Source organism: Odontomachus brunneus, unplaced genomic scaffold, assembly GCF_010583005.1.
Source record: "Odontomachus brunneus isolate Ranch 3 - 2012 unplaced genomic scaffold, Obru_v1 Obru_scaffold_075, whole genome shotgun sequence".
Lineage (NCBI taxonomy): Eukaryota > Metazoa > Arthropoda > Insecta > Hymenoptera > Formicidae > Odontomachus > Odontomachus brunneus.
The window spans coordinates 1,416,574-1,439,760 of record NW_022639525.1 but is presented as its reverse complement, the minus strand read 5'-3'; the positions used below and the strand labels follow the sequence as shown (position 1 = coordinate 1,439,760).

The following is a 23,187-nucleotide window of genomic DNA, read 5'->3' as shown; positions in this document are numbered from 1 at the left end:
TTCCCCGAGTCAGCTGGGGGGTGATTTCGTGCGCGCGCATCACATGAATGGGGGTGCGTTCGTTTATCAATACGACAGGAGGTCTGTTCTTTTTGACTGAATTAATGCTACACCGGAATTTCGTTTCATTTTTCTTTCAATGCTAGGTTGTATACTCCTTTCATTCTAATAGTAAAACGCGCAACCTACCCGAGTCGAAGTTTTAACCCTGCTCTTTCAACCTGAACTATAATATCTGTATATACTGAAAAATCAGTGTACGTTTACACTGGTATGTTACACATGGAAACTGAATTCATTTTTCTATTATAATTTAATCGTTTTCCAAAAACAATTTGTAAACAAAAATCTTGCAATACAGTTATGTAAATTAATTTAAATTAAATAAGTCAAATATATATAAGTACTGAAGTAAGTAGAGTCAAGAAAGCTATTCTAGCATAATTCTGTATTAATTTAGTATGCCACATTACACATTAGCACTGATCCTTAGCAAAGTAATTAATTTTAATTTTGTAATTATGCTTCTTTAACATATATTCGCGATTATTAATAGTCTTTTATTTAGATAGCCTTTTTCGTATGAAAGGAAGTAACAGATTACGTAAAAGTCTTTAATGAGTAGTTGAGAAAAATAATGAAATAGTATATATACAAGTAGAGAAGAAAAATATTTATGTTTATTATGTTTAATATTTCAAAACACGTACATATCTGTTATTCTATAAAGATGCCAAAAGTTTTCGGCAAAAAGTTATTAGATCACATGGTAAATGCTATTTCAATTGAATGAAGAAGTTCTTTTCTCTCTTTATTGAATCGTTCTCATATAAAAGATGGTTATGATTATTTGGGTAACAGTTTTCGGAAAGATAATCTCTCATTAGAGACGAACGCATATTACATATGTGTGACAATAAAATTATTTTTTCTAGGTGCACATCGTCAGAGTCTGTTTTACACAATTATGTAAAAAACATTTCAGGTAAGCTGTGAAAGAGTTCTCTAAGTAAACCTTGGTAGCGAACGTGTTAAATAATTTTTTAGTGAATACTTCTTTGAATTTCTTTACATTGGATAAAACGGCAACGAATAACTATCTGTAGTACCAAAGTAAATCCTGATAGTTTGTACATATCGAAATTCTTCATTGACTTTTCAAATTAAAAATAATTGCAGGACTAATGTAGAATCAAAATTTCGACTGGGGATATAATAACAAGAATGATTGCGACTTTTCATTCTCTGCCTCCCTCTTTCTTTCTCTATCCCTCTCCCTTCTTTCTCCCACTCTCTCTTTCCTTCCCTCTTTCTCCTTCTCTCTCTCTTTCTCTCCTCTTCTCTCTGTCTCTCTTTTTCTCACTCTCCGAAAAATTCGCATGAGAAATAGGGACAATTCATCTCTCAAAAATGGTATATAAATAACTCACTTTTCGTTTGTATTAAATACCAAATATGTCTGCCAATATCTATGATGATGAAAGAATTCTAAGTTATTTAGTAAAATATATCTTGTTTCTGCCGATTATGTAATACGCGTACCAAATAATAACATTTTATATCAAATTATCTTAAAACTCTGATGGCCACGTAATATATACATGATTTTATTCTACCGGCATGGCAGCTTTATTTATGAGAGCTTCAATTGTCATTTGACATTTTATTAATAATTGTTTTTTAAAAATAAATAATAGTTTACAATTAATATTATAATTACTAATTACTAATACTAACTATATAAAGTCGTGTGTATAATTATAAATAAGCTAAATATATTTATAGAGAAATATAGAGCGTACTTATATGGAAATAGATAGCTACTTGCCCGGTAATGTGCACTTTACGACGTAGAAGGGTTGACTTTCACCGCTGATTCATCACAGGTGAACTGTCCTGATTCCTATTACACTGACTTCTTTCAGAATGAAGGTCGTTAATTTTTAGTAACCTCTTACAAATTGCCACATTTTTATTTTAAAAAATTCAATGCATTTAAATAACATTATTATATAAGCATACATAAGTATACTTTATAAGAGAAATATAAATTTGTGCAAAGTGTACAAACTGATATATATATAATTTACATATTCTTTCTCTCTCTCTCTCTCTCTCTCTCTCTCTCTCTCTCTCTTTCTCAACAAAAAATATATAATATTTTTCTATATAAAGTTAGACGGATTTATGTATTCTCTGAATTTTTCGGAGTGACATTTCACCGACATTTTTCCGAGGAACATTTCCGAGTGACATTTTTTCGAGAAACATTTCCGAATCTCATTTTTCCGAGAAAAAAATAAAGTGATTACTAGTCACTCAAATACAATTGATTTTTTAATCTGAATTGTCGAGCGAAACTCGATTACAAAACGGTTTGCATATTTGAAGCGTTGCAATTATAATTTTAAATGCTTGGAAAAAACTGGTTTTTTAATTTTTTTTGTAGATATTTTCGTTTTTTTTTCCAAGAGTGGAAAATTTCATTTGGAAAAATTTATGCGTGTTTGGTTGGAATTTGTCACATTTGCTTCTTTCCGTAAAAAAAAAGACAATTGCGCGCATTTAATTGAAATTAAATTAACTCCTCCCTCCCTCCCTTCCCCAGTAAGCTATCTATTAACAGTCCAATAACAGATTGAGCATGATCTGTCGACAAAATCCATAGTTATCTGTATCCACAATCTGCTGTTGTTCTGTCGACAGAGTTTGTAAACAGAATCTGATAGCATATTGTATATGTATTCTATATATTTCTAGGTTATCATATTTGCAATTTTATATCGATTATATGGTATAATTACTGTCTGATTATTATAGAGAATGTTTTATCTTGTAAAGATATTAAAACCTCTATGACTCTATGATAACACTCTAATTCTTACATATTTTTACTCTACAATTTCTGACTTTAACGTTTCTTTTTTTTCTTTTACAATAATATTAAATACAAGGGAAACAAGAAACAAATCTCACATAAATAAATGAATCTATATAGTTTACTTTTTATATAAAATAAAACATTTCCTTTAAAAATATTTTTTCTTCAAGTAACAAAAACAGTAATTTTTCTTTAAAAGCCTATTTTTCGCAAAAAATATAGTTTTTTCCTATTTTTCCAGGGATTTTAAAAAATCGGCTTTTTAAAAACTATAGTTGCAACTTTATTCGGTAAAAAATGTGCAAATTTGTTTTGTAACTGAACATATATATTCTATCCTCAAAGACATATATTCACTTTAATCAATTAAAACGTTCGTTCATATGAAATAAAAATTCATTCTAAAATGAAACATTCTTAAATAAAACATTCATTCTTATGATTTCGAGTGGCGATATTTTCACTATTGATTCGAGTAAAAATATTGCTATTTTTCATTCATTTTAATTGAGAGCTTAAGAAATTTAGGGAATACAAAGAAGATATTCGTTTCTTCAGATACTGTCTAAACGAGCTCTTGGAATTTGCTAGCGGCGCTTAAACATTTTTTTAAATAAATATGGCCATTAGAGGAGCACTTTCGACGATGTATGTAAACGATGGCGTACTAAATTGGCACAATATAAAAAAGAAAGTATCGTACCAGTTTAACTCTTCAAGAACGAATCGATTTAACTAATTCTAAATTAAGAAGAATCAAATATTAATGCAAGAAATCAATTATTTGTTTATTGTTAGATAGCTATATGCTAATAAAGTTATTACGTCATTAGTACATTACTAATACGTCATCATGTCTGCTGGGTATGTTACATTCCACAAATTAGCACACAACTCTCGCGGCTAAGCACGTAGATTTAGATCGCTCATTTGCACCTCGTGTAGTTAAATCTCTATCCACAATAGATATAGTGAATATTTAGCTTTTTATTCTAAAATAAAAAATGTAACGTAATTTTTGATAAAAGGCGTTTTTGGTATTACCAGACGTCGCAGTCTCTAACTTTTTAAAAGTTGTTACGACTTCTGACAGCGCGGCAAACGCATTTTGCCAAAAATTACGTTACAATTTTGGCCTTAGAGAATAAAAGGCTTACTACACCTATGATGAACTGGAATTGAAGAGTTAACTTCAGGTGAAACATAAAATCACAATTACGTCAAAATGATGGCAAAATAACGAGAATGTGATCGTGATAAAAAATCGAGTTCCTACTGTGATATTTTAATCGTTTTAATCGTCATTGTGATTTCTTGTTCTCTCTAGCATACATGTCCTTCGCTTAAGCGCGTCGCATACATCACAAGTAAAAATGATATAGTAGACGGAGCAAAATAATTTTGCCCTTTTAGCAAAATCGTCGTTGCTACTGCATATTCGTAGTGACTACAAAAAAATTTAGTTGACGTAACTAATTTTACAAATTATTCGTTATCAGAGCAGAAGCAGTTTCGTTGCCAGGATAAAAAAAATTTGTTAAGTGTATTTGTCCTAAGAATCACGTTAATTTGCTATCGATGCAAAATAATGTATCCTTAGCAAATTTATTTGCTATCGGAGCAAAATTGCAACTGCTTAAATAAATTCATCGTGGTTCTCACAGCAAAATAATTTGTAGATTTAGCAAATTATATCCATCAAATAGTACTTTTAGCAAATCTATTTGCTATTTCCATATAATAACGAAAAGATTTTGCTAGACTAGCAGAAAATTTGCTGGGCCAGCAAATTATTTTTCTCTGTGTATAAAATTAACGGTTGGTACGTGTAGTAAATGGTCGGTGTAAACAAATTCGGGATAAAGTTCCGAAAAACCTCCAATTCAGCTGACTTTTTGTGAAAAGTTTCTCCTTAGCTCCAAAACAAAAACCCTTGAAGGATTTTTGGCGGCAACATCCTATTCGCCCTCCACCCGTGTTCAAAGTTCAAACTTTGTGTCTCCTGTTTCTTCGTATGTCTGCATATAACGGATGCATGTAGAACGGATTGAGGTGAGCAAGAAAGTCCTGTGCTGTTTTGCGATATTCGCAATAGTTTTTGAGAAATTAATTATTTTGTCTCAACAAATCAGCGTACAGAAAGCGGCCGCAGAAAGAAAGATGCCTTCGGGCGACGTGCGACCGTGATACTCGCGAATTGCGTCTCGTCGCGTCCTTCCGCCCTTAAGGCCATCACACACAAAATTAGCATATGACGTATTAAGCATCAATCATCAATATAGCGACTTAATATTCGATGCTCATTGGTCCATACGATCTTATGCTATGCATATGCGTCTATGTACACTGAGAGAAGAATTTAGTAAATATTATCAAAATTTGGTTACTATTACTAAATGGTAGACGTAAATATAGCGGGCCAAAGCTATGGCAATACTTATTAATTAATTTAGTTCTGTAAAATAAATTATTTATTTGACAGAAGTAAAATTTATTTGCTTCCAGAATATATTTGGTAAATAAAACTTATTGAATAGTTGAGCAAAATAAGCGATTTTGTAGTAGTTACAAAATTTTTGGTTCAACCAACCATCTGTAATAATAGATATTGAAACGATGTAATAGCTGCAAATGAATAAATTTTTCGTTGTGCTGCAACAAAACATACTTATACTTTTAATAAAATAGAACTTATACTTTTAACAAAATAGAACTCGTACCTACTGAATTTTTTATTACATGGGATATAACAATTTCATAACAATTATCAAATATCTGCTCATAACTGTAATATATTTCATATTAAATATTTAACATTAAGTAACTATTACTAAATTATTTAATTGATGTTACTGTGAATGCAATTACGTCATACTCCCGATCTATTAAATATTTGGTAATTATTATCATATTTAGTATTAGTTACTAAGGATTCAATGAATTTCTGTAACTAAATGCAGTTTGTTATAGTTACCAGTCTTTTCTCTCAGTGTACTCTTGTGTGTGATGGCCCTTAGCTATGAGACATAGCGAAGCGTAATACACTGACACACGTGCATGACATATCCGTGTGCCGAATCGAAGCGTGTCGCCGCTTCGGCTGCATACATGTATGTAGAGATTTAGCACAAATTTATAAGCAATTACGATAAAGACGATAGATTCTCTGCAAATCCTTTCAGTTTCTATCGCTTTCTTTTTTTCTATTTCTTTTTAATCATAGGGAAACATTACGGTTTTAATGTGAGCTGTCTTATAAAATAATCTTTTAAATGTAATCGCGCGCTGCCACGACGTGACGTCGTTTTCTACCACGACGTCGAGAAAACGAAAGATAACTATCTTTGCACACGATTTTATATTACACGTCGCTCGATGTGTCACCTCTACATACATGTATGCAGCCGAAGCGGCGACAGGTGTCGATTCGGCGCCAATTCGTCACACGGATATATCATGCATGTGTGTCAGTGTATTACGCTTTTCTATGACGTAATTAAGGGCAGAGGGACGTAGCGAGACGCGATTCGCGAGTGTCACGATCGCACGTCGCCCGAAGGCAACTTTCTTTCCGCGGCCGCTTTCTGTACGCTAATTTGTTGAGACAAAATAATTAATTTCTGAAAAACTATTGCGAATATCGCACAACGGCACAGGACTTTCTTGTTCACCTCAATCCATTCTACGTTCTCACCAAGGGTCATCATGGAGGTTCGGGACACCCTGTATACATATATATGTGTGTGTGTGTGTGTGTGTGTGTGTGTGTGTGTGATACGTTCAGTTGCATACGCACACACGCACACAAACACACACACCTTGCTTGCATAGTTAAATTGTACAGAATATTACTTTGTAAAATATATACGTGCATTTCATTACTACATCTCTTTCAATTACACAACTCATCTTCACTTTCTTCCTCGCACCCTCACGTACGCAAAGGTACACAGACTCACACACACACACACACAACAACTACACGCCCATATGTGCAGACACGTGAAAAAACAGCGGACACAAAGTTTGAACTTGGAGCACGGGTGGAGGGCGAACGGGGTGTTGCTGCCAAAAAACCTTCAAGGGTTTTCATTTTGGAGCTAAGCAGAAGCTTTCCACAAAAAACCAGCTGAATCGGAGGTTTGTGCTTTTCGGAACTGCACCCCGCACTACCCGCGTATCGTACTCGAACTGCAAAGTCTTTCGTCGCGATAGCGGAGGCGAATATTGCGGCAAAAGTACCTCGAATGAGCCGGTATGTGTCCAAGGCAACGTCTAACAAAACTCGCACCACAGTGTACCAAGAGAATGTCGGACTGCAACTAGTACCATGGAGAGAGTGTCGTCTACTGCATCTCGGTTGCAGCTAGCCTAGATTCGCTTGGACAATGGGGGGGATGCATGCGCGAAACGAACCGTTAACCGCGCCGTTTCATCGCGCGTTTCATCGCCGGTAGTTCATCTTTCGTTCGAGAATTCGCCGAACGGCAAATGTGATAGATTCAAACTAAACACGCATAAACTTTGCCAAATGAAATTTTCCGCTCTTGGAAAAAAACCGAAAATATCTGCGGAAAAATAAAAAAAACCGGTTTTTTCCAAGCATTCAAAATTATAATTGCAACGCTCCAAATTGTCAACGCTCCAAATGTGCAAATCGTTTTGCAATCGAGTTTCACTCGACAATTCAGATTACAAAATCAATTGTATTTGAGTGACTTAGTAACTTTATTTTTTTTTTTCTGGAAAAATATCATTCGAAAATGTTTTTCAGAAAAATGTCGGTGAAATGTCACTCCTCGACAATTCGGATTAAAAAATCAATTGTATTTGAGTGACTTAGTAACCACTTAATTTTTTTCTCAGAGTGAAATGTCACTCCGAAAAATTCAGAGAATACATAAAAATACGTTATGGCCTATTCCGTGAACATTATTGCAACGAACACCTCAAGGACACGCGGGGAGATACATGCACGGACGAAAGAAAAGCTTATCGACCGCTCTCGTGGTAACCTGTTTGCTCTGCGTTAAATCAATAGTTCGAAGAAAAACCATCGATTTAATGCAACGAGTTAGAGTGAAACGAGTATATCTTCTTTCGCTCTAATTTCGCGCTAGTGTGCACTAGTTCAGAAGTTTTTGGAAAACAAACAGAACGTTTAGGTTCGTCTGCAATGCGCGATCGCAGTTTTAAAGTCGTAGCACTAATCTGTGAATCGATTATATCTATCTATCTATTTCCCTTGCGTAAACTCGAGAAAAATTAAAAGTTTTATTAAATTCGTCAATGAAACTTTTTATTTTTCACGAATTTATGCGAAGAAAACAGATACATGATTGATTCACAGGTTAGATTGCTACGACTTTAATCCTAGACTACTGTCTTGTTTTCAATGCTAGTTACTAATACTCGTCTTTTCGGAGAAGATATATATACTAGTTTTATTTTAATTATGAAAATTATATAGTATAAAACTACTCCCTCTCGATGCTTCGTCCCTATATTTCCTATGTCTATAAAGGGCCTAGGCCTAGTCAGTCTTTGTCTTTGTTTGCGGTCGCCATGTAACTAAGCCACTTTAGCAAGAGAACAATAAAAATTGTTATTAATTGTTACGTACACAAGTGCGAGAGTTATCTTTGCCACCACATTTTTCAAAATAAAAACACACGTGCATATACGTCCAGGCGACACCGCGAAAAGAACATAATTAGTGATGCACGCATGGTGTAACAATAGCATTTAATAGCGCATGTATCATCATTATTAATAGCGACACTCGCAAGACCAAAGTTGCGGTTTCTCAACCAACGTATCATAAAAAACGTATTATAAACGTAGAAATGTATCATAAAAAAGAATAAAAAATAAAAACGAATTAATTTTAGCCAATAAGAGCCAAGTAAAGAGGGTAGCGAATGATTTCTCCTGAGAAAATCAGATTTGGGACTCACGACTGAAGCAATATCTTTCGCAACGCTACATATAAAATAGAAAAAGAGTATCGCTTTTAATTGAAGTGGTTGGAGAATTTAAACGTGAGGTCGCATTATACACACGAACGTGAATAATGCTTTCGTAAGTTAAACGCTTTCTACGTTTGCAGGCGATTGAATTGCGATTTGCGCGCAATTGTCTGTATTTATAGACTGCATCAATAACAGGAAAAGCCGCTGCTATTAACTGATCCCTTCAGAGAGATTTTACTGATTGCAGTGTTATACTTATAACTGAATCATCAGTTATAATTATAGCATATCAGTAAAGAATATACTGATTGTACTTTAGAGAATAGTGTTTCTATTGTTCACTATTTCTTTATGGCAGAAATGCGCGATTTGTTTGTATTCTAGCGAAAGTATTCTGCGAAATTACCGTTGATCGAAGGTAGTTCACACTGGCTCTTTTGTTCTCTGGTAGCACACCTTTGAATGTTAGCTCGACTTCGATTCGAATAATCGATGCTGTCTCACGATGCCGCGCTCATCCCCTCTCAACGTGCCTCGAAAAGTCATAAACACGAAGCGTCGTTTGACTTATGAACGGCCAGTGTTCTACTTGTGGAATGTTTAGTTTATTGAATTAAATCTCTCTTCTCTCTCTCTCTCTCATTTCATTAATATATATTTTTATTTTTATTTCCAGTGTCCCAGTTATATCTGTTTCCAAAAAAAAATAGTTCTTTTACATCATCAATTTGGACATAGTTCTGATGTTAATTTGAGACGATTTAGAAATAGACTACCTCTTTTATTAATCATTTTTATGAAATAATTTTATGGTCCTTTCGCACTTATTGTTGTTCCGAGACAATATGTACTTCGAATCTAGACGCCAAACTAATCGATATTTTCGTCGCCAAACGTTGTTGGAAACTCTGTCTCTCATGATTCTAAGCGAAAATTTAATCTTATTATTTAGTTGTAGCAGTATAAACTAATAAATTATCGATACTCGTTGTCTCTCCACTTCGACACTGGCCGTTCCATGAATAATCACAATTTATTAATATTGCATTCACTTATTATAAAATTGGACTATACAAAATATTTTCATGCATTATTGCGATGTATAAAAAATGGAAAATTATTATTATATACAATATAGTTTGCATTGAAAATAATGCAGCATATCAAAAGGTTGTTTCTCTAAAACAACATTTTGATTCTCTTAAAATGATTTATTGAAAAATTATGAAAAAAATCAGGTATCCTAGTAATCTTCACATTACTAGGAGCAATAATGAATTAAGGAAAAATTGTTTTTGCGAATAGAATTAATTTGGGGTTGAAAGAGTTAATGAGTTAAGATTGATCATTCGTAGAGTCAAATGAAGAAACTTAGGCTATTGGTGCGATCAGTCCGTCAACCTAGCCATTAGTGATGTGAATTTTAAGTATCTAGGTACTTTAGGTGTTACCCGAGTGCTCAAATATTTTTTTATTTTGGATGTTTTTACAGAGGTAACAGAATATTAAAAAAAAAATCGAGGAAAGAATAGAGTCTCAGAGTTACAAAGATAGAAGATAGATACTCACTTTTCGTTCACGTTAGCTCAATACTTTTATACGCAAACGTATATAAAGGCAAGGATATGATGCTAAAGTAAAAAAAATATTTTGATTGCGAATGTAGAAATAGTCGATTTATATTGATAGATATTTTCTCTCTACTGACGACCCGCTTGACCTCACGGCCGACAGATTTATTACGGATGACTGTGTACAGTTTATCGTGATTGATCCGCTTATTTCCTTCTGCGTAGTAACCACGTGAACGTGTCGAACGATTATTGCGCAAGTGGAATGCACGTAACGCGGTATAACGCGATCGATAACATCGAACGTGCTCAGTAATAATAATAATATTTACCGCATTATTATCGCGATGCTTTAACACCGTTATTGGCCATTGCGCAATCGTTGCACAGGTTTCGTAAGCGGCAGGCGATGCGTACAAGGTTCCACCGTATTGCAAGTTCAACAAAGTTCCTGTAATGCGTAATCGTCAACGTAATATCTGACCAGACAATGCACTCTCTTTCAATTCTCATGGATTTCCGCGAAGTTGTAATTGTATCACATTCCTACAAAAGTGTTTCTCTATATTCTGTTGATTTTTATTTCGAATCAAATCTAAACGTTTCTTCAACTACAGAATTCGAGTGTATTTTTTTCATTTATACAGAGTTACTTGTCTCCATTCTAAATCGTCGAGTGAACGTTTCTACGAAATTGAAAAGTACCACTGAGAGAAATTATCCGATAAAAAATCCGATAAAAAATTAACAAACAAATATTTCATTTTTTTTTTTATTCAGTTTGGTGGATCCATTTATGAGTATATTCATGGATAAGAAAATCATTCTATAGGATGAAGACAATTGCAATAAGATATTTCTCCGGATGAAGAGAAAATTGTTGAAGGTTAATAATGAATATTTCGATAGAGAAAGAGATAATATAAATCGATAATAAAGATCACTTGGAGAAATCGCGCAATTCCGTTGCCAAATCTACTTGATGAACGATCAGCATGCAGCAAGGGAGGAGGGGAAACATCGGCTCAGGTGAAATTCGAAAAATCCGGCTCGCGCAGCCGCGCGTAACGCGGCTCTTTCGTTCCGCGCCTCGACACCTGTGCAAAAGAAGAGACCCCCGAGTAAATTCGCTTCACCCCTGTCCCGTCGAGGAGTCGGCTGAAAAAGCGAGGGGGGTACAACCAGAGTGTCTATGCAGGGCCAGTAATTATTCCGCTTGAGTTACCAAACGGCAAACGGGCAGGCGCTTAGCGCCCCGAAGAAACTTCTACCGGACTCGGGTCCCCTCTTGGACGGGCCATTTGCATCTCTTACCGCGAGAAAAGATTTCCGACGCCACTCGAGATAGCGCTAATCTATGCCGCCGTAAAACCGTACGCGTCTGCTTTTGAACGGCCGAATGTGTTCTCTGATTTTTTTTCGCATAGCAGCGCGTGGAGTCACATGATCCGATTTACTTATCGAAAACACGTATATGGAAATGCCTGCTGTGTGAGAGAGATAAGCAGAGTCGGTTACTTAAAAAGTAACAAAGTTACTATTGAAAAAAGCAACTTGTTACTCTGTATACGGAAAAATATTATCCTTATAATATATTTATCCTTATAATATATTATCCTTATAATATTAATAGAAAAAAAGATTTGGTTGAATTGACCAAATATCTGGTCGAATATGAACGATCCAGAAATTCCGATTGAAATAACCCGAATTCTGTTTAAGTTAACAAGACTTTTGGTTAACTTAAACAGAATTCGGGTTATTTCAATCGGAATTTCTGGATCGTTCATATTCGACTAGATGTTTGGTTAATTCAACCAAACTTTTTTTCCGTGTACTACTAAGAAAAGCGTTTACTCAGTTTACTTTTTTTTCTTTGAGTAATGGTTATCTGCAACAAAGAACATTTTTTTGGTGATAGGCTTAAAATATTAGTCATTTTAAATATTAGCAAAGCTCATTATATATTATTATTAAAGCTCATGTACTTGGAAGAAGGATTTTTTCTTTTCACAAGGATATTATAAAACTTTCCAGAAGAAAATTGATTCGATTCTATATGTAGTAAGCAAATTTTTGTTTTAAGAGTTTATAGCGCCCTGATAGCAATAAAAATTTTGGGTAAAATTTGGGAAGTTGTAAAAGTTGTAAATTAATAGAAGTACGAATTTTTGTTATGCATGTCTATTAAGCACATTTAATAATATAATATATATCTTGATATAACAAAATTATATTTTATAGTGAATGTTGATATCATTTCAATTCTGTTCTGCAAAAGAATCATGCTTCAACGATAGCCATCTTAGCCTCAATAGGAGAAATCAGATAGATGAAATCAGTATCAATATATTTTTTATATTCATTAAAGTTATAAGTTAATGGTTCAGATTTCTGCATTCATTAAAGTTATAAGTTAAGCTAAGTTAAGTTATAATGGAGCAGATTTTGAAACAAAGTAATATTTCATAGAATGGGAGTTGTAAAAAATGAAATTTAATTTTTCCATTGAAAGATATGAGCTTGTAAAATGAATATATAGAGTTATTTTTTGAAATTTGCGAAAAGTCTCCATAGACTGATACAGATAAATTATAATAAATATTTGTGTCAAAGTTATTAAGTTAATCAAATAAACTGTTCTTAAGTCATTATAGTTACAGTTAAAGAAAGTGCTATTTCGAAACTAACGCGTATAGTTTTATAATGCGGGTCGTTACAGTTTCCGTTACTCAAGTTACTTTTCTCAAGTTACTTTTCTCAAGTTTCGAGATCTTTTTTCTTTTACGATTCATTACTATTATTATTCTACGTAAAACAACTATAAAGAAATCACAATGATTAAATTACAAGAGAAACCGGCCAATAGGAACCGTTTGTTACCTAGGTTATTAGTTGCGGAATTAAATTTTAATAAAATTCGTTTAAATTGGTCAAAATGTTGTGACTGTAACTATAAAAATAACGATTATAATTGTTACTGTCACATAAAAAATTTAATTACGTTACTGTTATCGTTTTTAACCGAAAGAAATGCCCTTACCAAGCCGTTGCTGAAGAAAGTGATTTATAATGACAAGTAACGCATTACTTTTTAAAAATATGCCATATCTTATGGCGAGAAAATTCTCGATATATATGCACGAAGAAACATCCGCATTCTATTTTCGCAATATATGCTCCTTCCTCTTCGCCGTTGTCGACGGTTCAGCGTCGCGGAAACTTCTAACCACAAATACCTCTAACTCTACGTACGCCTAATCAATATTAACGTTCGAACGGCACACCGTTACTAACATGGCCGGTACAACGGTTGACGTACATTCTTCGGCTATTCAATCACATAGCAGTATAGGTTCGCGTTGAGAGGGAATACGATGGTTTTGGACGTGTAAAATAATGTGTATATAATGACACTTATTGTTGTTAGCGGTTGATACTTTGAATATCATGAGAATCCAACGACCGGCATTATGATACTACCGTGTCTCATTAAGTTACGTATAAAGTGTAATTAATTGCATTTGAAGAAAAGAAATGTAACTTTTCAGAATATTTGAATAATTTGAGGAATACCTGGATACCTGAAATACTTGATAACTAAAAATTGATATCATTAATATAAAGCCAATGAAAGGAGATAAAAAAATACATGCGTCTCGAATTATATTTATTTACTGTAAATCTTGATAACTCAATTATCAGATAAACTTTTGTACAATCAAAACAATACGATGGTCAATAAGCATGTTAATGACTATCGATCTATTTCACTTCACCCGAGTTCTCGACTCTATTTCTCATCGCTGGTCGTCAGAAATTACTCGCAGCGCCCGAGCGCTCACGTCCGCATTCAATCGAAGTAGTCGCCCGATGAAATGATTGTTGGCCGAATTCTCCAAGAGGAAACCGTTCGTCAAATTAAGGAACCGTGGTTCCTAATTGCGCCTAATTCCTCTTTCAGGTACGTTCGACGAGCCCCTGGATCTTCGCGTCGCGCGCATTTGCATAGGAAATCACGCGCCTTAATTCCGATGTCGGGGGAGTCGGTCGCGCTTTCCTCTGGTTCGTCAGAGGCTCCGAGCGATTTCCTATGAATTGAATGCATATTCATTCCTTTCCTCGCGGTAGCAATGGTGCACGTGTTGCTTTCCACGGGTCCGACATATGCTAAAATCTCTCTCGCGCCAACTGTCGCTTCCTGTATGAATCCACGTACCTTGAAATGTATTCTTCGCGAAAAGAAATCACCCTGGTCACGCTCCGCGCGACATAAAGGAGGCTCGCGGCGAAGGGACAGGTTAACAGGGTGTAGGAAGCGACGCGAGCTTTGCTTTCTTTTCACAGAGCCGTAACGGATTGTAACGCGTCGCGTGTCGCGTCCTGCCAACGATCCGCGATTTCCCGCGAGGCTCGTTAAGATCAAAGATTCCACGCGTGTTTAAAATGACTTTTTTACGATTAATGACACGTTTAGCACGTATTCGAGAAAATACACCTTCCAATATCTTTCAAATATATTTTTAATATTTCAAAGTATATATTAATTATTTACTAATATTAATTATTTAATTATGCAAATCTATTATCTTTATTTTAATATGTTTAAAGGTTTATATAAGTGTCAAAGTAAAAGTTAGATAATTTGTAAAATTATATATTAATTAAAATTATATATTAATAAATATAAATATTAAAATTTTGGTAGTTGTAAAAAAATTAATAAAAAATTAATAGAAGAATATGTATTTTTGTTATGTATGTCTATTAATTTAAACTAATTTAAATTAATTTAAATATCTATTAAATACATTTCGGTGTAAAAATTTATATTTTATGGTGCATATTAACGTTCCTGTGTCCATTTCAATTCTGTTTTATAAAAGAATCGTACTTCAATAGTTAACCATCCTGGAAAGTTCAACAGGATTGATCTGAAATCAGTATCCATATATTTTTTTGTTTATTCGAGAGTTATAGTTATTGGTTTACAGAGACTTCAAAATTTCAAAACAATTTAATTTATGTTAATTTATTTATTCTACACGTTCGAATTTTAATACGGAATTATTTTACACGTTCGAATAAATATGGAATTGTGCAATACTCCATAAAATTTTAAATTTCTCGTTTATCTTGTCATGCTAAAATTGATAGTCTCAGATAAGCTAATATTTTTATGTGAAATCGCATATCAGTAAAGCATATTATAATTTGCATAATTTTACTAGCTTTTTGCAATATTAATAAATTGGGATAATCAACAATATTCTACGTATTTATTTATGAGTGCGAAAATCATATATTTATTACAAAGTTAATTGTGTGGACAGAATCCTATAATCACCACTTCTCCTTTCCCCGTACCGAGAAGTACGTACATCTGTTGTGAAATCCGGCGACCGTGTCTTTGAGCCCGAAGAAAGAGGCGTCATACGGTCCCTTTATACACGCTTAACGAATCCCTCCGTTACTCTGTCCATGACCGTTCGGATTTAAAGTTAGCTCGTAGCCCAACCCTCGTGTCTTTCCGCAGCGTAAACGTGCTTTAAATCGATATAAAAAAGCAACCCTCCTATCTAGGCCACTCCCTTTCCCCTCTCTACTTTGAACGGCAATATTTCCTGTCGGATGTTTTCATCCGGCAGACACGGCGGCGGCGGCGTTTCCAACGGCGGAAAGCTGCGCGTGGAAAGTCTCATCACGTGCGGACAATCTGCCTGCACTGCAAACTGTGGTCATTTATAAGCACGCGGGAAAGAAAGAGAAGGAGAGAGAGGGGAAGAGAAAGAGAGAGAGAGAGAGAGAGAGAGAGAGAGAGAGAGAGAGAGATTTAAACCGCGGCGCAGAAGAAGCCAACCGCGGAATGCTTGGAAAAAATAAATCACCGCAATTAACAACGACGACTTCTATTTCTTTCTTTCTTTTTTCCTCTTTCGAGCAATGAGGCTCTTTTTCATTTTATTCTCATCCTCGAGAAGGGGAATAAAGCGAAGAAGGAAATCAAGCGGATCATAAATCGCTCGTTTAGCGTCGAAATGGGACCGAGTCTACCCACACGCCGTGCAATCTGTCCGCCCCCTTGAATCTTCCGCTGCTAGACGAAAATAGACCCACGTAGGTCGCAGACGCAGCCACGGAATTCTGTCTAGTATTTATTTCGTACCCGTGCAACGCACTCATTCACATACGGCAGGTCAGTGACGCGTGTTCATCCCACGCTGAAAAAGCAGACGATGGGGCGACAATCCTCCGACGATCTCTTTGCAAACTCGACGAAAATACATGCAAACTTTGCACAAGAACTTTAAAACGTAACAATGGCGACATATTGAGTGTGTAAAGAAATTATTAGCAAGTCGGGGGTGCTATTTTTGCAATAAATACAAATTTTATTCATAAAAATAAATTATATCTTTATTAATAAAAAGGAATAGTTTCTTTTGCGTTTGACGAACTTAAGTCATTTTTTGGGCAATTGTCTAACTCTATTGCGGAAGAAACTTGGCGGTTTTGAGTCGACAAAGTTGTTGAGACATTTTCTAATGTCACATTTCGTTGTTTAACCATACATAAATAGTATGACTTAGTGTAGAAAATTCTTTTTGTGTTTTGATAACGAAGAACTGTAAGTAAAGTTCTGTCCTTTGTTATTTGCACTGGGCACCGGAATCCGTCTTCCTTTCTAAGTTATTATAGACAGGAAGAAATGACTTTACTGTCAACTGCCCAGCAAGAGATTGTGTGAAGCCTCAGAAACAAATCTTTTTAAATCTGGTTTGGTTGACCGAAACGTGGCTGGTCATTCAGTTCGAAGTTTCTCTCCTTTAATAATACCATTTCTTGTAGCTTTTATGAGACACTATACCTTCACCAAGACCTTTACAGGTTCAGGTAGCATTCAGGTAGCATTCAATTGCATTTTTTTTTTGTAAAGGTAAAAGAGATATAGTGTGTAATATACGCTTCATCGTTGATCATCGTTCACTGTTGATTTTTCAGATTATCCTATATTAAATGATGTTTTGTAAATATAAATGACAGCGTTCCAAAACCGCATTAGGACGTGAAAATATGCATATATTACTTGGCACATATCTTTTGGACACCCCAATCTGCGATCGCGTTTTCATTTTCGTTTATTTAAATTCTGTAAACGTATGAATAAAAATCTATGAAAAATTATATATCTTATATCTACAATTTTAAGTCTGTGGAATAGAATTATATAAAGAAATATCCACTTAAGTATCAAATTTTATTACAAATATAAAGAGAAACGCGATGAAAGCATGAGTTTATATAAAAATTTATAAGTTATTTGAAAATGAGATTAAAAAATAAATACTCTAGGATTTTTTTTCGTTAATTAAACAGCTTTAATCTAAAGTACTAATACTCACTTTTTTATGAGTATGTTTTAGAAACTATCTCCTTTAGAATTACTCTATTTATGCTCCATTTTTTGATAACATATTTTCTTGTTAAATATAATTTTATTTACTATTGTTCCTCTTTATTAATTTTAAGTTGCTCAAAATAAAAGTTTTTAAAACAAATAATTGAGAAATGCTCTTCAAAAAGGCGGATATTAGTAACTAGTATTGAAAAAAGATGTTAGTACTCTAAAGTTAAAAAATAAATATTACACATTTATATTCGTCAAAAAGTATAGTTATTTGAGTATACGAAAATACATAATGTTTTCAGTCAAGAAGCGAATAAGATAATTAATAGTTTTAAGTTTTTGCGGAATTACTCTATTATAATGCAGATTTTATTAAAATTACAAGTAAGATTATATATATATAATCTTTCATTTTTATCTATAAATTAAGATATGTATTTTTAACATAAAACAATAATTTTGAAGCAAATTAGTAGCCTATACTTAAAAAATATTTCATATTTAAAAAAATAGTATAGAAATAAAATAGAAAAAAATAGAATAGAAATATTTCATATTTCTGATCAGAGAATTCTCATCAACATTCGTTTGCTTATGTGTCTGGGTCAGTTTGACGCGTCCTCTTAAGGGTTGGAATGTTATCAACGTGGAGGCCTGGAAACGAAATCCTCCCTCATCTTATGTTTCTCAGTACGACTTCCGGCCGTGTGTGCTCTAGCCGCGACGAATTTCAAGACGCCGCACACGCGAGCACCGAGTTCACGCATTGTTATACCGAGACGATGACGAACTTGGATATTGTTCTTGATACAGCAGGGAAACGTAGGACAAGGAGGAGAGCCTGTGGGCGCATTCAACCTGGCCTCGGAATTTAAAACCCCGGCACACTATTATCTTTCCCCGAAGAGAAATCCAAGATTCACGCCGCGAATTCGAGGAGCACAGGAAAGGCCAACGACGTAACGTCACACTGTTAAATCCCGTATGTAACGCTAGTCACGAGCTCTCTCTCTCTCTCTCTCTCTCTCTCTCTCTCTCTCTCTCTCACACTCTTTCTGTCTCTCTTTGCCCTTCTTTCTCGCTTTCTCTTTCTGCCTTTCCTTTCCTCACTCCCGTTCCTTCTTTATCACTTTCTTTACCGTCGCGAATTACCGGATGTGAGAGCAACCGCAAGATCGCAAAATCTGTGCGATACATTTCGCGATAAACCCACAAGTCCGCCTTGCGTGGTTGTGCAAGTACGTCTCTCACGGTTAAAGATGAGATTATCTATCTCGCAAGTAGGTTCCTCTTGTTTTTATGAGAGAACTTATGTGAGAAATCTTGAATAAAAGCATACTACTAGTGCTATCAGTATGAACTGGCTATTTCTCTAAACTTGGCTTCCCAGGTGGTATCCGGATACTCAGGTTTATATTAACCGGAAACTCGCAGGTACTGCTTGGATACCCAAAACCAAAAAGTTTTTAAACAGAGAATAGCTTATGTTACAAATAATTTAAAATTTTTCAGATAAAATAAGACGAAAGTATTTTCTTTCTATCGTATTTTTATGATGATTGTATTTTTATGTCGTTATAATTTTATGAAATAATGTTTTGATTTGCGATCTCTCTCTCTTTCTCTCCCTCCCTTTCTCTCTTCTGTCACCCTTCGCATCACTTTTATAAAACTATAACAACATAAAAATATAATTGTTTAATTCTTCCCAAAAGGTCCGATATCATTTATTAGATAACCCAATATGTTCTTCTCGTCAATCTGCGTATAAAAATATTAAGGTAAGATAAACGAAAAATATATACTTCGACCAGATATTTTATATTTTGTTTTGACATATGCTAATATAAAAAACTAAAAATTTCGTAAAGAACGTAGGGGGGATCAAGTCTAGTTGGGCTAAAAGTTATAATGGACATGTGTTTATTTAAGTGTTTATCATAAAAGAAACAATGAAAATAAAATCACAAAATGTTCCTTGTAGAACATAGATACTTCCCCCTGAGGTTCATTAAGATCGGAATAATATTACGATTAAAAAGTAAGAAAGACTAATTTAGCTGGCGAGTCTATTTTTGAACGTCTCGATATTTCCGATAACTGTTCGATATTTGTTAATATCCTCCAACGTGAGTAAACCTAAGTAACATGTTATTATTAGGATAAAGGCTGCAAGTGCATGATATACTGTCTCAAATAATAAAAGCAATTTTCATTCATAAAATTATTGAAATCGCGCATATAGACGGACGAAGTAAAGATAAGCTTTACACTGATATAAATAAAAGACAAAAAATACTATATTCTGGCTATTAGAAATATGTTTCTATACTCCGAAGCAAAATAACAGGTTAATTTTACTTGTTATAAAATAGTAAATGATATTTGTCAACGTAAAAATATTTGTCAAAGTATAGAGTCGTACATATTTTATATGTGACTTTTTATCCTTGGTTGCTAGCTAATTTGTCTTGTACCAGAGGAAGATAGTCACACTGCAGCATATTCGTGTTTTGGTCATTACAAAAAAAATATACGATTTACAGGATTGCTTTGCTGATATAAAAACATAAAGTAAAGTTGTCTCTGTCATGTCTGTATATCATGTCAATCGCAACAATTAATTGGCTGAAAAGTTAGAACTTCGAGATTCTTTGAGATTCTGAAAAAATATAGTATCTTGCCTTGTTTCCTTCAGGGTTGGGAACGTTACTTTTTAAAAGTAACGCGTTACCGTTACCGTTACTTGCGGAAAAAAGTAACTCGTTACCGTTACTCATTACTGATTCTAAAAAGTAACGTGTTACCGTTATTTGAAAAGTAACGATAAAAAAATCGTTATTTTCCGTTACTTTTGTAAAAAAAAAGTTAAAATCGGCATATAAAACGAATAGTAGGAGAGACAGTACATAAATTATACATATATAAAGACAAAATATAAGATATTTAAGCGGGAAGCGCACATTATTGCATAACGACATAAAGCCCATTTTACATTAGTCGCAAATCGCAAGGTCGCAAAGAAATTGACTAATCATAGTCGATTGTTCTTCTTGCGATCGAAGAATAATCAATTATGATTGGTACAATTTCCTTGCGATCTTGCGATTGCGACTAATGTAGAATGGGCTTTAGGGGCGCCGCACACGAATTGACATAACAGTAACGTAAGACGTACCATAAAAATGGACCAATTACAATCGAGTATTCACAAAAATGGCGACCTTACGGTTCAACGATACTCAAAGTGATTGGTCAGTTCTTACGATACGTCTTATGTTACTGTTATGTCAATTCGTGTGCGACGCCCCTTAATCTACAATGAGAACTTAAACCATAAAATTTAAGCTTTAAATCCTAAGCCGTAAGAAGTTGACCAATCACAGTCAATTATAAGAAAAATTAATAATAATTAATAATAATAATAATTAGAGATTAAAGCTTAAATTTTATGGCTTAAGTTCATTGTAAATCACGCTTTAGAGGTTTTCTACAATAAGCAATAAATTTTAAGTCGCAATAAAACTGACCAATTACAGTAGATTATTTTTCTAATAATAGTCGACTATGATTGGTCAATTTTATTATGACTTAAGATTTATTGCTTATTGTAGAATGGGCTGGAAACGGAAAGCAGCACATTAATTGTTTATCATGTGCAAACTTTCATCAGAACGTGGCAAGCGTTGCCGCGTTCTGTGTACAGAAGCCATCATAGTAAAAAGTAACGATATAAGTAACGATGAATTTCGTTACTCGTTACTAAAGAAAATGTAATGCCGTTACTTTTTCGTTACTGATACAAAAAAGTAACGGCGTTACCAAATCGTTACCAAAAAAAAGTAACGAAATAGTAAATAGTGTCGTTACAAGTAACGCGTTACTTCCCAACCCTGGTTTCCTTTTATTTTTTGTTGACCTAACTTTAATATATGCATAGAGAATGACTTTAAGAATGGATAAAAAGAAATAATAATAAAGATAAATAACTATATATTCGGATATTCCATGGCTATAAAAACGAATCTTGCAAAAGCAGCGGTTATTCTGTAATTTTTAACGGCAGTACCGTTATCTTGAAACGTCGTTAAGCAGCTATTATGTGTTGTATCTGCGCGACGACGCGTAACGCATGCATTAGGAAATACAGAATAGAGGCCTGCTGTAACTCCTGAAAGACTCGAGTGTCCGAATGGTATCTCGAATACCCGGCTACCCGGAATTGTCACCGCCACGTATTACGAGTGAGTGACGCCAATTAGTCACTTTGCAGTTTTCAACTGCAATACGATAACCTTCATTCAAAACTGATAAAGCTGATAAAACATATCGTCGAGGAAATTACTTCGCAACGAATACTGCAAGGCTGCTCTCTTCCTCTTCCTCTTTTACCGCCGCTCCAGTCGAGTAAATAATTTACATGTGCTCACCTGTGCCTCGCCGCCAACATGACGCTATTCCGAAAGAACTCGCGCGCGATCCTGCTCGCGCGTTCCGGTCAGTCACCGAAAAATTGTCTCCGCGCGCGAAGGTTTCGCGCCGAGCAAGTAGGATTCCACAGTAACCGTTCCTCGCAAGTTTGCCGCAACGACTGAAGCTTCATGCTTCTCGTTCAGCGGGATGCGGAACGAGGCGCAGCACTATCAATGCGCATTCGCGCTTCCACGTACTTTAAAGGGGCTCCTGCACCGAACTGCATACCGTTGCGGTTAATCCATCTACGTACGTCTATTTATAAGTGGAACACGCACAGGCACTGTGGATTTCGAAGCTGCGTGCACGCATGCACACGCGCACGCACGCACGCAAGCTCACAGGGTCGTGCATCGTGGAGACGCCGATTTTATTTATAGAATGACGTGGGACGGCGGCCGCGCCGCCTGCGGGAGGGCTGACTACCGGAGGAGTAAAGAGAGCAAGAGAGGAAGAAAGAACGAGAAACACACTGGGGTGTACGTCAAACAACAAGGGGCTACCGTGCGAGTCCGAAAAAGGAAGTCGATTTCCGGGAAAAAGAGGGAAAAGTCGAATTCGCTCGAGAACAAGCGCGCTCGCTCATTCATTTCGACAGTTCAACTATGTTTACGCACGTACGTTGACATGTCACACGCTGCGTCAGACGTGACCATAGAATCAAGTCCAGATGATTTAGGTGGACAGAGAAGCGACACTCACGAATATGTTTCGGCGATTTTCGCACTCCCCATTCGCGCTCGAGACTGGCGAAGTTAATCCTGACCACGTAGGTATCTCGAGCACTATGCTGGTGTCCGAATCTTTTCAGTGTTACATAGAAGGAAGCCATGTAATGGAACATTTCTCAAATTACCATTACTATTCGGTACCTGCGTAGTT

At 35.0% G+C, this 23,187-nt stretch overlaps 1 protein-coding gene across 3 annotated transcripts in view; it reads right to left on the bottom strand.

Moving 5' to 3' along the window:
- LOC116847181 (cyclin-dependent kinase inhibitor 1-like) overlaps positions 1 to 22,395 on the bottom strand; it is a 31,119-nt gene extending 8,724 nt beyond the window's left edge. The window contains exon 1 of one of the 3 annotated variants that reach the window (XM_032821906.1): positions 22,263 to 22,395. In XM_032821906.1, the coding sequence (XP_032677797.1) occupies positions 22,263 to 22,282 (20 nt within the window). In that variant the 5' untranslated portion in view covers positions 22,283 to 22,395. Of the gene's footprint in view, positions 1 to 7,123; positions 7,246 to 9,259; positions 9,320 to 22,262 lie in introns of those variants that run through there. The other 2 variants (XM_032821908.1, XM_032821907.1) reach the window with 2 other exon arrangements.
- Positions 22,396 to 23,187: the final 792 nt, after the last annotated feature.